Genomic DNA, 12,215 nt, shown 5'->3' on the forward strand with positions numbered 1-12,215 from the left:
TTTAATTACCTCACTTTAAAAAATTCATAAAAAAAAATGTGTAAATACATGTAGAGTGTATGTATACGACTTTAAGAACAATGAATATTTAGTACTGACATGTCTAAGAGGATCCCCAATTACCTCCGATTAAAGAGATCAAGTGAATGTGAGTTAACCACAATCTAAGGAAGATTCATAACTGTACAACCCCTGCCTGCTCATTTTTGCTCAAACAAAAGTATGTCAACTATATCACAGATCATATTGCTATTGGAACTGCAAACAAACCACAATAATCATAAAATACATAATTATATGAAATTCATTTTCAAGATCTGCAAAGAAAGCAGTGATTTCGGACACCTTTTTAACAAATATACAAAACAATGACTTCCTGATAGTGCAAAAGCACTGGTCCAATTTCAGATAGAACCAACTGGAATCTGTAAGCTGATAAAATACAAACACTGGGCTAACAGAGAACCAGTTTAAAGCATCACTTGCTGACAGGCGTATCCGAGCGACAGTCCGACGTATCTAATGACTCGCTCTCAGAGAGGGAACTTGACGTTCGGATACTTTCTAATTCGTCTTTGAAGTATGGGTGCTGCAAGGAATCGTGGGCAGTGATGCGATTGTGAGGGTTGAATATCAATAATTTCTGGAAAAAAATTATTTCAATATTGATATTTTAAATTTCAAGAATAACTGTGGGCAGTTAAAAATGCAACAATATTAATGAGCATAGTCATAATATAAGCTTTTCTCTATTTTTTTTTTAAATATATTTTTTCCACTTTAAATGTTTATAATACTTCACTAAATTTCTAATGGGAATTACCATAATCTGAATGCCAGTTGTCAAGTAATTAGTTAGATACAGAGCTCATACTGTAATACTTTGTTATGCATTTGAACAAGCCTACCTCCAGTAGATCCCTGGCATCAGAGTCGATCTCTGGAATGAGGTGATTGATTGGCTGTGGAGGTTTCGCCTTAAATGAATGGTAGGGCAGTGTCACGTTCTCTGGCCAGTCTTGTTCTCGAGGAAGACCCAAAGCACTAAAACAAAAAATTATTTTTAAGCTACTTGAAATACTACAGAAATAATTAATATAAAATGCTAAACTGATACAGGTACATGTATATGTATGATCAAGTCTTTTTATGCCAGTGTTAGCATACTTACTCAAATATCTTTGTTAACTGATCAATTTCTGACTGTCCACAAAACAGAGGCCTATGGTGAAGAATATTAATCATTAACATAAATAGTAAAATATTTTCTACACATTTCTAAACAATTAAATGTCTAAATATTCTGACGTTCACAATGCTAGTCCATTGTATACTTTTCTGACCCAACGACCCAAATTGCCCAAGACTCAAAATCAATGCTGAATTGTCAAATGATGACTTAGCAACTGTGAGGTGTGATTCCATCAATGCTTCTAATAATTGACAACAATAATTATTGACAACAATAATAATTGACAACAATTTAAATTATAACTTAGTTTCAAGGAGAAAAAAAATTATATTTGGTCCTAAATTAAAATCCTAACACTTCCATAAAAAAATTTCATTTCTTTTAATTTTTAATCCTTTGCATGCATTGTGAACTGGTAATTTGTATATTTGCCATATTAGGCTTGAAGTGTTTGCTTTTATAATGCTTCCTTATTTAACTGTCTTCACAAATAACGTCTTGTATCATTTAGCTGAAAATGACCCTTCCATTAGTCAGCTAAAAATGACTGGTTATCAAGCTACTACTGTCTGATTCAGTATTTTGCGGTGAACGGCTATTCCATTAAATCAGTCAGTCCCACCTTCTGTTAAAGAGCTCAGCGAAGATACATCCACAGCTCCACATATCCACAGGCGTGGCATAGGTGTCCTGTAGAATCACTTCAGGGGCCCGGTACCACAGAGTAACGACCTGTAACCACAGTACAAAGCAAAGAGTCAGTAACTCGGCCAAGAAACGTTATCATTCACATACATACTGTACTTCACGAAACATTTCCCTTTTTCTTTTTGGAAAACTTGACAGAAAAATACAAGATAACCAACATGCAAACACACAAAAAATTTGGCTCTCATTTTTCACTTTCTTTTATTAAAATTACCCAAAACAATACTTTTTACCCTATAAAATTCTTGACCATTGAATATGTGCAACTTAAACTAACAGAAAAGTGCAAGACTTACAACAGATGTCAATGCCATTTGAAACGCATAGACTCTAGCAAGCCCAAAGTCTGCAAGTTTGAGCTGTCCTTGGCTGGTTACAAGAATATTCTGTGGTTTCAAATCTCGATGTACAATTCGGTGAGCATGCAGAAAATCCACTCCATTAAGCAGCTGTAGCATAAGGTCCTACAAAATTAAGAAATTACGTGTATATTGTATTTTTGAAAATGAACATAAACCTTTTTCAAGATAACTGTAAACCATCTCTCGTTTGTAACAACATTATTTCACAATTTACCAGTGCTAAACTTTCATGAGTGAGCTTATTTTGATAAACATACATTGTATAAATATACAAAAAGCATGAAAAGAATGGTACTATTTGTCTGCCACAAGACGATTGTCAAGAACTTAACAAAATTTTCTCATATGCAGTTAAAGATGGGTTACAGTATTGCTTTGCATCACACAAAAAAGAATGCCTCTTTCACAGATTTGCTTTTATACTGCATTGTTCACAGCCATGTATCGTAATTTCCAAATACAGTTGACAAGTACATTTACATTATTACTAATAAATATTGAAAAGTTTTTAATAGCATAACACAAACTCAAAAGGGCCTTTATGTCATGAATATGCATGTCTTCAAAGTACATGTTAAAATAATCTTGGAGTACGGTACATTTCACATTTTCAGTGAATGATCAAAAACAGGTACTTGCTAAGAGGCTTCTAAATTTACATCTAAGCATTTTCTTTTTCATAGAGATTGGTTGACTGGATACTGATTCCATTAGTTAAGAAAGGTTAACACATATCCTAAGGATACATTTTCACCACAAAGCTATAGCAATATGTAAAATGGGAATAAATATCACACATTGGGAGCGCCTGATTAACAGATCAACACATTACACCTAGGTATGAATGGAATTTGCCTTGTTATGCACCTATGGGGAATACCCAATCCTCCTACTTTAAGATTATGGCAGAGTTTTATATATACAGCTGCATGTTAATGGCATTTAAATATTCATGTTGGACTGCTCGTCTTCTTCTGAGCACTATCAGACATTCATTGTCCATTGAGGTGTGATTTGTTTAGAAATCAACACCTCCGCAATATATTGGAATTTCATTCTGTATGAATGAAATCAAGCTTGATTTAATGCTGATTTACAAGTAGTGTGTAATTATGCAACTGACTTCCTGATTTTGTTCATCAATGCCATCCATCTTAATTAATCAGAATTCCTTCTTTGATCAATGAACTCTTTTTGATTGCATTGTATACTTGAAGACAGAAGTCTTTTGAATTAAGATTCAACTGCATGTTCTTTTCTTCTTTTTCTTTTTTTTTTTTTTGGGGGGGGGGGGGGGCAAATTTGCAAGAGTAAATCAATTAATGTAGATAATACAGGCACTACGTATTAAGAACTAATTTTCAACTGTAAAAACATGAGAATGTTTGAAAGAGAAATTAATGTTTAAAAGAAATGAGAAAATAAGATGAAAGCAGTTTATATGATAAATAGATGTAAACATGAAACTAAGGTGTTAAGGAAATGAAATTGATAGCTGTTAAGACCTAATGGGTGGCAATGGTTTCATGTATACAATTTCCTGTAGTTGGATGAATGACTTCCCATCCTGTTTAACAGAGTAACATACCCTGATCCTCTCTGGTCCGAGGCCGGGGCTCGGACATCGCTGGAGGTACGTGGACAGATCCTGATCGATGTATTCAAATACCAACATCAGCCGAATCTCCGTCGGACTTTGCTGGGCATGACGAACATCCAGTAATCTGTAACAATTAATGGCATTGGTGAAAACATTTCGCTCCATCTGTCATATTGCTAAGTCTACCAGAAATTTTTTTAAGAAGAAATGTAACACTGCATGTAGATGTATAAATTAGTCCATGTACTATATTTTTACATGTTGGCAAAAACATTGTGACACAGCAAATTTGATTTTGTCAGTTTTACTTGCTAGCTGCAATACAGGTGTAGGCCTATATATTGCAGTTATTAAGTCTTTTTAAAATTGATACTTTTGGGTGCTTTTAAAATTAAAGACTTTTAGATTTATATTTATGTATATATGTATTCCAGCTCTTTCTGATAATTACCTTTACACATGGACAAAACCAGATGTTTACAGAATTATAGAAGTATTCATAATGAGTTAATTTTAATTTTTAATAATTTTAATACTTTAAGCTGTCTGTGCAAGTGAATTTTAATCTTGGAATAGGGAGTTCAGCTGTGCAGCAGCTAAATCCTTTTATAAAATATCCTACATATTTAATAAGATCAAGAATTACACACAGTTAACAGTTTGTGTATGTGTGTTGGTTTTTTATTTGACACTAGCAGAATCAGACACATTCATATCTGACATTTACATGGAATCGTAACAGAGTAAGGTGACATTGAAAGATATACCTACATATATTACCTACAAGTCAATCAGTACATCACATCAGCTGTGTAGTGGAGTGTGCTAGATAGTGCTGGTATTCAGGTCACTGATAGCTGTACATGATCACATATATACACAAAGCACAAAGCACAAGCATACATGTACATGTAAATATAATACAACCCTGACATGAATTTTGAGTAGATTGATTTTATATAACTCAACAATTTGATTATTATTCTGCTGTATTCATTTAAAACAATGGTACAACAAAATGTCAAAAAAGACATTAAGGGTTGATGCTAATTATACTCAGTATTGCAAATTTGGCAATTGGCACCCCCCCCCCCCCTTTTCCCATTCCTAAAAAATACCGAGTGAAATCTTGGATCAATGCTTAACTGCTGTCTGTTGAAGAGCATTATTCATACAGTTTGTGTGAATGCATATAAATAGTCCCATGAACATTACAGTATATCCAGGCAGAAATGTCAACATATCTACCCTACTTATATAGGTATAAAGCCAGGCATATCTCACATATTTGTTGCATAGATTATCGGGGCTCTGAATAGCTTACAATCGATCAGGTTTTTAAATGTCTACCACTACGTATTGAACACAGTCTTATTAAAGCACGATTTGGATAGCCCCGTTTTGCAAAAACATTCTTGTATGAATTGGTTTATGTATGATTTTGCTCTGTAAATTGCCAGTACGTTTAAAGTTTGAATGAAAATACACCTACACTTGAAAATTCTTGAAATTCACTATGTTGAGAGATCAATACATAAAAGTTTACTTTCCAAACTGATCCTCCTATAACTGACAACATTCAGTTTGAATATTCTACTCAGTGCTAAACAAAATGCATTAAAATTAATAGAAATCCCTAATAAAGAACATTAGGACAACTTATACACTATCAGATGTAATTTTATGTATGAATTTGATTGTGAGGTAATATGATGGGGATTACCTTTACTCTTCAGACTGTGATTACATGGTAGATGATATTAGTTAAAAACTTTTACATATGGTTGTACTCAACATGAAACTGGATGAGATAGTGGCAAACTAACGAGACATTTTACTAAAGATGTTGAAGGTTACCGTATTTGCTTGCTTATTACTGGTTATGGTGAAGCAGCAACACAAGACAAATTAATAAGAGCTTGCCATTAAATCAAGAAGCAATGAATGGACGGCACACAATTTAGAGGGCAATATGGCACCCAATAAAATTGTTGCCATTTGCATTTACAAAAATATTAGTAGGAAACATAGATTAGCCAATACCAAAATACAAATCATCATCAGGGCAAAAATTTTTCAAAAAATTCCCATTCTAAAAATGACAGTCAGAGTAGGGGTCACCATTGTAAGAAGTTAATTCCCTTGCCATAGCGGATTGGCAAACAGCAATGAGGATCTCTTCACAGTACTTTTGAAGAGTGGACCCTATAAGGGTAACGCAAGTGTTAAATACACACATGATGACAATTACTTAGCTTTCCATGAGTGTAAGGAAACTTAATTTAATCTGAATCCACTTTTTATCATGTCACATGAATTAACTAATCTGGAGGAGAGACAACGTATAGATTGAATTTTTCATTTTTTTTATAAACTGAATGAGGTTATGGACGCTGTTTCAAGCCGTATCAAACTTGTATAATACATGAAATGGACTCCTTTAAGCTCTGCATTAAATTTGTTTACTACGTGAATTTAATTAACCTTAATCTTTAAATTTAGTTCAACTCACACTATTAAAAAATCTCTGTGTGAGTAGTGAGCATGGTGAGTAGGTATATGGGTAGTTTAAAATTTCAAATCGTATGTCAATGCAGCCAACATTTACAGAGATTTTCACGTCTAAAATTTTTAAAAACAAAGTTGCTTTACTGCACTCTGTGTCAGATAAAAACTATTAGTATTTTAATAATCCTCTAATCTTACAAAAACAACATTTTTATCATCTTGCAATGTTTCAGCAAGATATATAAAAGCTCTTGTCCCTAATTTGGTTATGGCGATAGAGTTATAAACATAATTGTGTTAATTATAGAATGTCAAGTTCTCTCTTTAAGCTTTGACGCACTTGCCCTCTTTGATCAAAAGATCTTTAAAAGATGACATTGAAGAAAATAATTTGCTATATAGTACAGTGAAAGGGTCACACTTAAGAGGCATGCAATTTGTTGGTACATAGTAATCTAAAGGACTTGTCACCTCTGTAACCTTACAATATAGTGATTTTAAACTCAACTTTTCCATCACATGCAACCCTCTTATTGAATCAATGATATCAAAATAAGATTTAAAAGCAATCTAAAATCAACATTTCATTTAAATGTTCTTTCTATAAATTCAAATACAAATCGAATACATAAGTCAATGAGTATAGGTATCAGGGCTATTTATCACTGTAGCTAACATCAAAATCTCAATTACATTAGACTTCTTTATATTTAAAAGAATTAACATTTAATTGACATGAAATACAAGTTGACCTAAATATTATTTCTTTAAATATGGAAATGAGAAATTTGTTTAACATCCTCAACAGTAAGTCTCCAAAGTCTTGATGCTCAGCAAAGCTGGATAAAATTCAGGCCACAACTACTTAAGACCTTGACCTCTGACATTGACTCAAGGTTGTTTCAGGAGAAGGTCATATTAATGAAAAACTTTACAAATAGGCATGACAAAGAGATTACCTTGACACTGCACGTACTTAGATTCATATCAGCAGAACAATTCCGATCTCTTTTAACGAGTTCTGATTATCATTTATTGGTAAATAACCCATGTTAATTGTTTCATTAAAGGTCCTTAGATTGACATTAGAATTTGATGACTGATGCAGGATATCTGCCCCCTTGGGTAAATGGACAAACCAATCAATGAGAAGTGTTGTCTGTATGATCCACCCACACTATCCACCTCTGACTTAAGTTTTCTCAAGTAGCAGCCACCAGCTGAATTCCTGACAGATGATGGAGCATCCTTATCTGTGAGCAACAGACTAATTCAAGTGCGATCAACAACACTAATACACGTATTCACAAAAAGATTTCCTCCGTACTTATCCCGCAACATGCACACGTTTACTCTATAACAATGACTATTACAAATGAACAAGACCCTCCTCTATACAATGTTCTTTGTGTGTGACTTCTCTTTATCTCAAACTTGCTTATCGAATACCCTCATATGTAATTATATGCCTAAGCTTTGTAAAATTGCCTGAATTAAGTGCATGTACAAACTATTTTTTATTATTATTATGTATGCCGTTGTACAATATTTTGGAATATTTCACCAATTCAGCCTAAATTTCTATTCTTCATCCTAGTTCATGGTTTGAAATTCAGAGTTCCATGAGTTCATTGCTTATTAAGAAACAAACCATACTTTATGTAATATAATACATCGAGATTGACATGATTAATATTTTAAGACACCAATACATGCATAAGAACTTTACATAGGCATCAGCTCACATGGTCTGATTTGCATGTATAGCAATGCATATGTATATGCATGTATATACCTTCCCTACACATAGATTAACTGTTTGAGTCTGAGAAGCAGAGATAGCAGCTCACCAATTTAATATAGCAGTTAACTGGATATTTTTTTTTAATCACAAATAATTCTCTCTGTTAATCATGCACCAAAATTCATACTATGATGAACTAAACCAAACAAGACTGATAAAGCAAGTTTCAGTCTAGCTACGATAACGATATGTGCATATTATAAATATATATGGAGGCTGTCACATTTGAACTATTCTGTATCATTTCGTATACTGGTCTGACAAATTTATGTCGCTGTTACAGTGAAACATGAGAACAATTTAAAGACTCCATGATCCCACGTACTTCGATACATATAATAATAAAAACTTGTAAAGTCTGCTTACTAGTCCTTTTTACACAACTGTCAATATCTAGGGCATTATGAGTGTGAATATATGAACTATTGATAAATGCAGTGTGACGGGTGCAGTCTTTTGTTTTTCATACAGAAAAATAAAGGGGAAGGGGGAATAATGAGGGAAGTCAATCATAAAGACTATGTACCGGTAAAATATCTGTAGTGTGATGATTAATATTTTAAGTGCAGTTTACAGATTGAGTCAACGAGATGTGCCAAAAGTGAAGATACATTTTTTAAAGCAAAGATAGATGAGAATACCTGACGATATTAGGGTGCTCATAGTTCTCCAGCTGCTTGAGGAGGGCTATTTCACGAATGGCACTCATTGGCATGCCCTCCTCCGTATTCTGTATCTTAATGCGCTTGATGGCCACCCAGCTCCCTTCGTTACGAGGGTCCTTGGCCTTAAACACAGTTCCATACGCCCCGTTCCCGATGACGTCAATTTCTTCATAGTTGTGGTCATACTTTTCTTTGTGTGATGTCATGATCGATGTCTGCACATTACGGCTTGCTCCACTTGTTGTGGGTGGAAGGATAGCGTTTACTCCCCTCACATGTTGATAAGTCTGTAAACTTCAAAAGAAAAAATATATGCTGTGTTACGTAATGTAATGACAACTTAATTTTTTGCTTTTCAGTAAATGTTTTTCTAATGGATGTATATGCTGAAAAAAAATTATTATGAAGTCATTTAACAAAAAAGAGAAGGAAAGAGATTATTTTTACCATTAGATATATGCCATTTATAAGACCTGAGTACATTGGAAGGCTTTCTAAACATGTATGTCAGAAAAGAGTCTAGTGATATAATTTTGCTCTAATTAATGAGCAACCATGACTAATTTGAATATTAAAGCAAATCTTATAAAAAAAAACCAAAAAAACAAGTTTATGGTTGTCTGTGAATCATGGGTATTCCTGTCTGATATCAGAGTTAATCAACCTCACTTAACTAATTTGATCATGTTGATATTGTGCCAATACACCAATACAATTACATTACTAAAACCAAATTTTATATGCATCAGCTTATAGGTAACTGCAATGCATTTGTGTTTGTCAACTCTTCCCTTCATCATTAAATGTAATCATACATATAATACAAGTAATTTAAACATACGGATGTCAAGGCATAAAAAACAATTCTTGGTATTAAAAATTTTTCCACAGTTAGAGATGCATCACATAGAAAAAAATTAAGTTGGGAAATTACAAAACTCAGGTATTTAGGCAACAAGTGCAGAATATTTTTTATTAATAAATTATACCTCAGTGAATGTGCAATGTGGGATTTCCCCATTATCCCTCCCACGGATTAAGGTCACTGGCCCACACAGACTGCACAGTATAGCTTTATGTACACTTTTCATTAGCTGGCAGGATGTTGATTAAAACAATTCTTAGCCAATATCTTAAAAATCAATTCGCCAGTATCCAAACATAAAACTACCTCCCACTAAAATACATTGTTGACATATTAGTTTTCATGTGTGAATTTCAGTCTGTTTCTTGTTTTAAATAGATTACGTACTGCAAGGGGCTCAATTTGAATATTCAATGACTCAGTCCAACAATTAAAAATTTGGAATACATTTTCACATTATATTTAATCATATTTACAGACAAGGCTTCCTATGTAGAACATACTGTATAAATGGTGATAGAAATCTTTATTTAGACAATGAAAACTGAATATATCATATATGTGCTTCATTATTTGAAAAATCATTCATCATTTTGCATGCAAAAAAATTAAATAACTGTCATTAAAAACAAAACAAATTAAACAAGTGAAAACAAAGCCAACTGACCTCAACAAGAATCTCTTGAATTTTAGTTATAATATTTTTGGACTATTATATATCTTTTTAAATTGGTGATATAAGATATACCTATAACAAATTATACATATATTCATTTCTACTAAATAAACTAAATAATTAAACATAACACATTCCTATAATGATTCCTTTTGTCTTGGAATAGTGTAATTTTTCCACTTTCAGTTTTAAGGTAATTTCAGTTGATTGTTTTCATTTTTATCATGTTTATTACATAACATTTTTGCCAATCAAACATTCAAAAAAAATCAAACAGTGGCAAAAGTTTTTGATAAGCATAATAAAATACTTTTTAATAAATTTTCTGCATTATTTCATATTATTTTCTTTTTTAAATTATAACTTCTACATCGGTGGCACGTGCTACGCATACTTTGTTTCGTCTATTAATGGTTCACCTTGCAAATATAACTTGACGTTTCTTTGAAATTTATTTTCACTTTGAGTGAATACTTACTTATACCATAATCTTACCTTATCGTCCGAAAAATGTCTTTTTTGATACTCTAGTGAAAAACACGCTAACTTTAGACACAAAGAGATGACATTACATTCTATTTGTACATGCGATCCTATGAATGAATGGAGTTTCATTCGGATGGCATCAGTATTTGCCCTTTGTTTGTTCAACGTGTTCATTGACAACTAAAATCACACGCATTTTACTGCAAGAAATTGATATTAAAAACGTATGGTCACACTGCAAACGTTTTCCTCAAAGTAAAAAATTCTTAAAACCTGCATTACTTACTGTAACAAGCCTTCAGCTGATTTTTCCTGATTTTTTCTTTCTTTCACACTGTTACTCCAGGGAAAAACTATGAAATATTCCGCGTATCGAACAGCTGAAAGCCGTAGAAATGGCGAGATTTGATTGGCCAGCGAAGAATAAATACATTCCTTTGTTAGTTTAAAGGTCAACCTTGAATCTTGGACAAAGTAGGGTGTCAGTAATGTTTGAAAGCAACTACAATTTAAATGTATCAAACATCCCCATAAATCATACGTGACATGCTAAAAATTATTTCCCAACAAAAAAAATTAAAGCTATCATTATAAACATACAAGTTATCGAGTTATTAAACATATATACATATAGTTTTATGCATGTTAAATGACATTTGATATAAGATGTCATCATATATAGTACTTATTTTAATATCTTAATATTTTTGTTTAATTTATAGAATATTTTGGAAATGAGAAAAATAAAAATTTTAAAACTCCGTTATTAGAAAATGTAATTTCGAATCGAAATAAATGTTATACATACATGTATAATAACAAATAGATATTTTTTTTTTAAATTAAGGGTTAATAAATTATTCTTTATTTGTTTTACACATAATTAATTATGATTTGAATATGTACTCAATTAATAAATATAGGATTTGGAAAAGGTTCTGTCAACCTACTATTAAAACTCATTCAACCAGTAGTTTAAATCTAAAAGAAATACCGGGCATGCGCGGATCTAGAGGGGGGGTCGGGGGGGTCCCGACCCCCCCTGGAAAATGAAAATTTATTAAATTTACATAGTAAAATTATCGCGAAAATATGCCTCGGACCCCCCCTGGCAAACACAATTATCCTTCGGACCCCCCCTGGAAAAATTTTCTGGATCCGCGCATGTACCGATTATTATTTTATCATTTATGTCTGAAAGCAAAAATGTTATTGTTGCCAGAGCCTGATATATTTCCATTGTCCAGGCAGAAAGTGAATGTTAAACATACGAAATATCTAAGTCTATTCTGATATTTAAAAAGATTAATATGTATTGACGTATTTATTTTTAAAGAAAAAAAGAAATT

At 32.6% G+C, this 12,215-nt stretch overlaps 1 protein-coding gene across 2 annotated transcripts; it reads right to left on the minus strand.

Moving 5' to 3' along the window:
* Nucleotides 1-11,270, minus strand: LOC105327718 (cyclin-dependent kinase 6). Of its 2 annotated transcripts, none has more exons than XM_011428325.4 (8): nt 11,153-11,270; nt 8,816-9,133; nt 3,851-3,986; nt 2,197-2,364; nt 1,815-1,924; nt 1,172-1,222; nt 909-1,044; nt 1-643 (listed from the first exon to the last, which is right to left on the minus strand). In XM_011428325.4, exons 2-8 carry the CDS (start codon nt 9,043-9,045, stop codon nt 479-481), a joined length of 996 nt encoding a protein of 331 aa, XP_011426627.1. In that variant the 5' UTR covers nt 9,046-9,133; nt 11,153-11,270; the 3' UTR covers nt 1-478. The 2 variants fall into 2 exon arrangements, with proteins under 2 accessions (XP_011426627.1, XP_011426628.1); XM_011428326.4 differs by lacking the exon at nt 11,153-11,270 and adding an exon at nt 10,876-11,013.
* Between the last annotated feature and the right edge of the window lie 945 nt (nt 11,271-12,215).

This window comes from Magallana gigas, chromosome 5 (genome assembly GCF_963853765.1).
Source record: "Magallana gigas chromosome 5, xbMagGiga1.1, whole genome shotgun sequence".
NCBI classification, from domain to species: Eukaryota; Metazoa; Mollusca; class Bivalvia; order Ostreida; family Ostreidae; genus Magallana; species Magallana gigas.

Bases quoted from the DNA above. Each gene is read 5' to 3' on its own strand.
- LOC105327718 (XM_011428325.4), bottom strand. From the start codon at position 9,045: ATGACATCACACAAAGAAAAGTATGACCACAACTATGAAGAAATTGAC. The intron at 2,365-3,850 runs GTATGTTACTCT...TTAATTTTGTAG, and splicing joins TCGGACCAGAGAGGATCAGG to GACCTTATGCTACAGCTGCT. The intron at 1,223-1,814 runs GTGGGACTGACT...TCTTCACCATAG, and splicing joins GCTGAGCTCTTTAACAGAAG to GCCTCTGTTTTGTGGACAGT.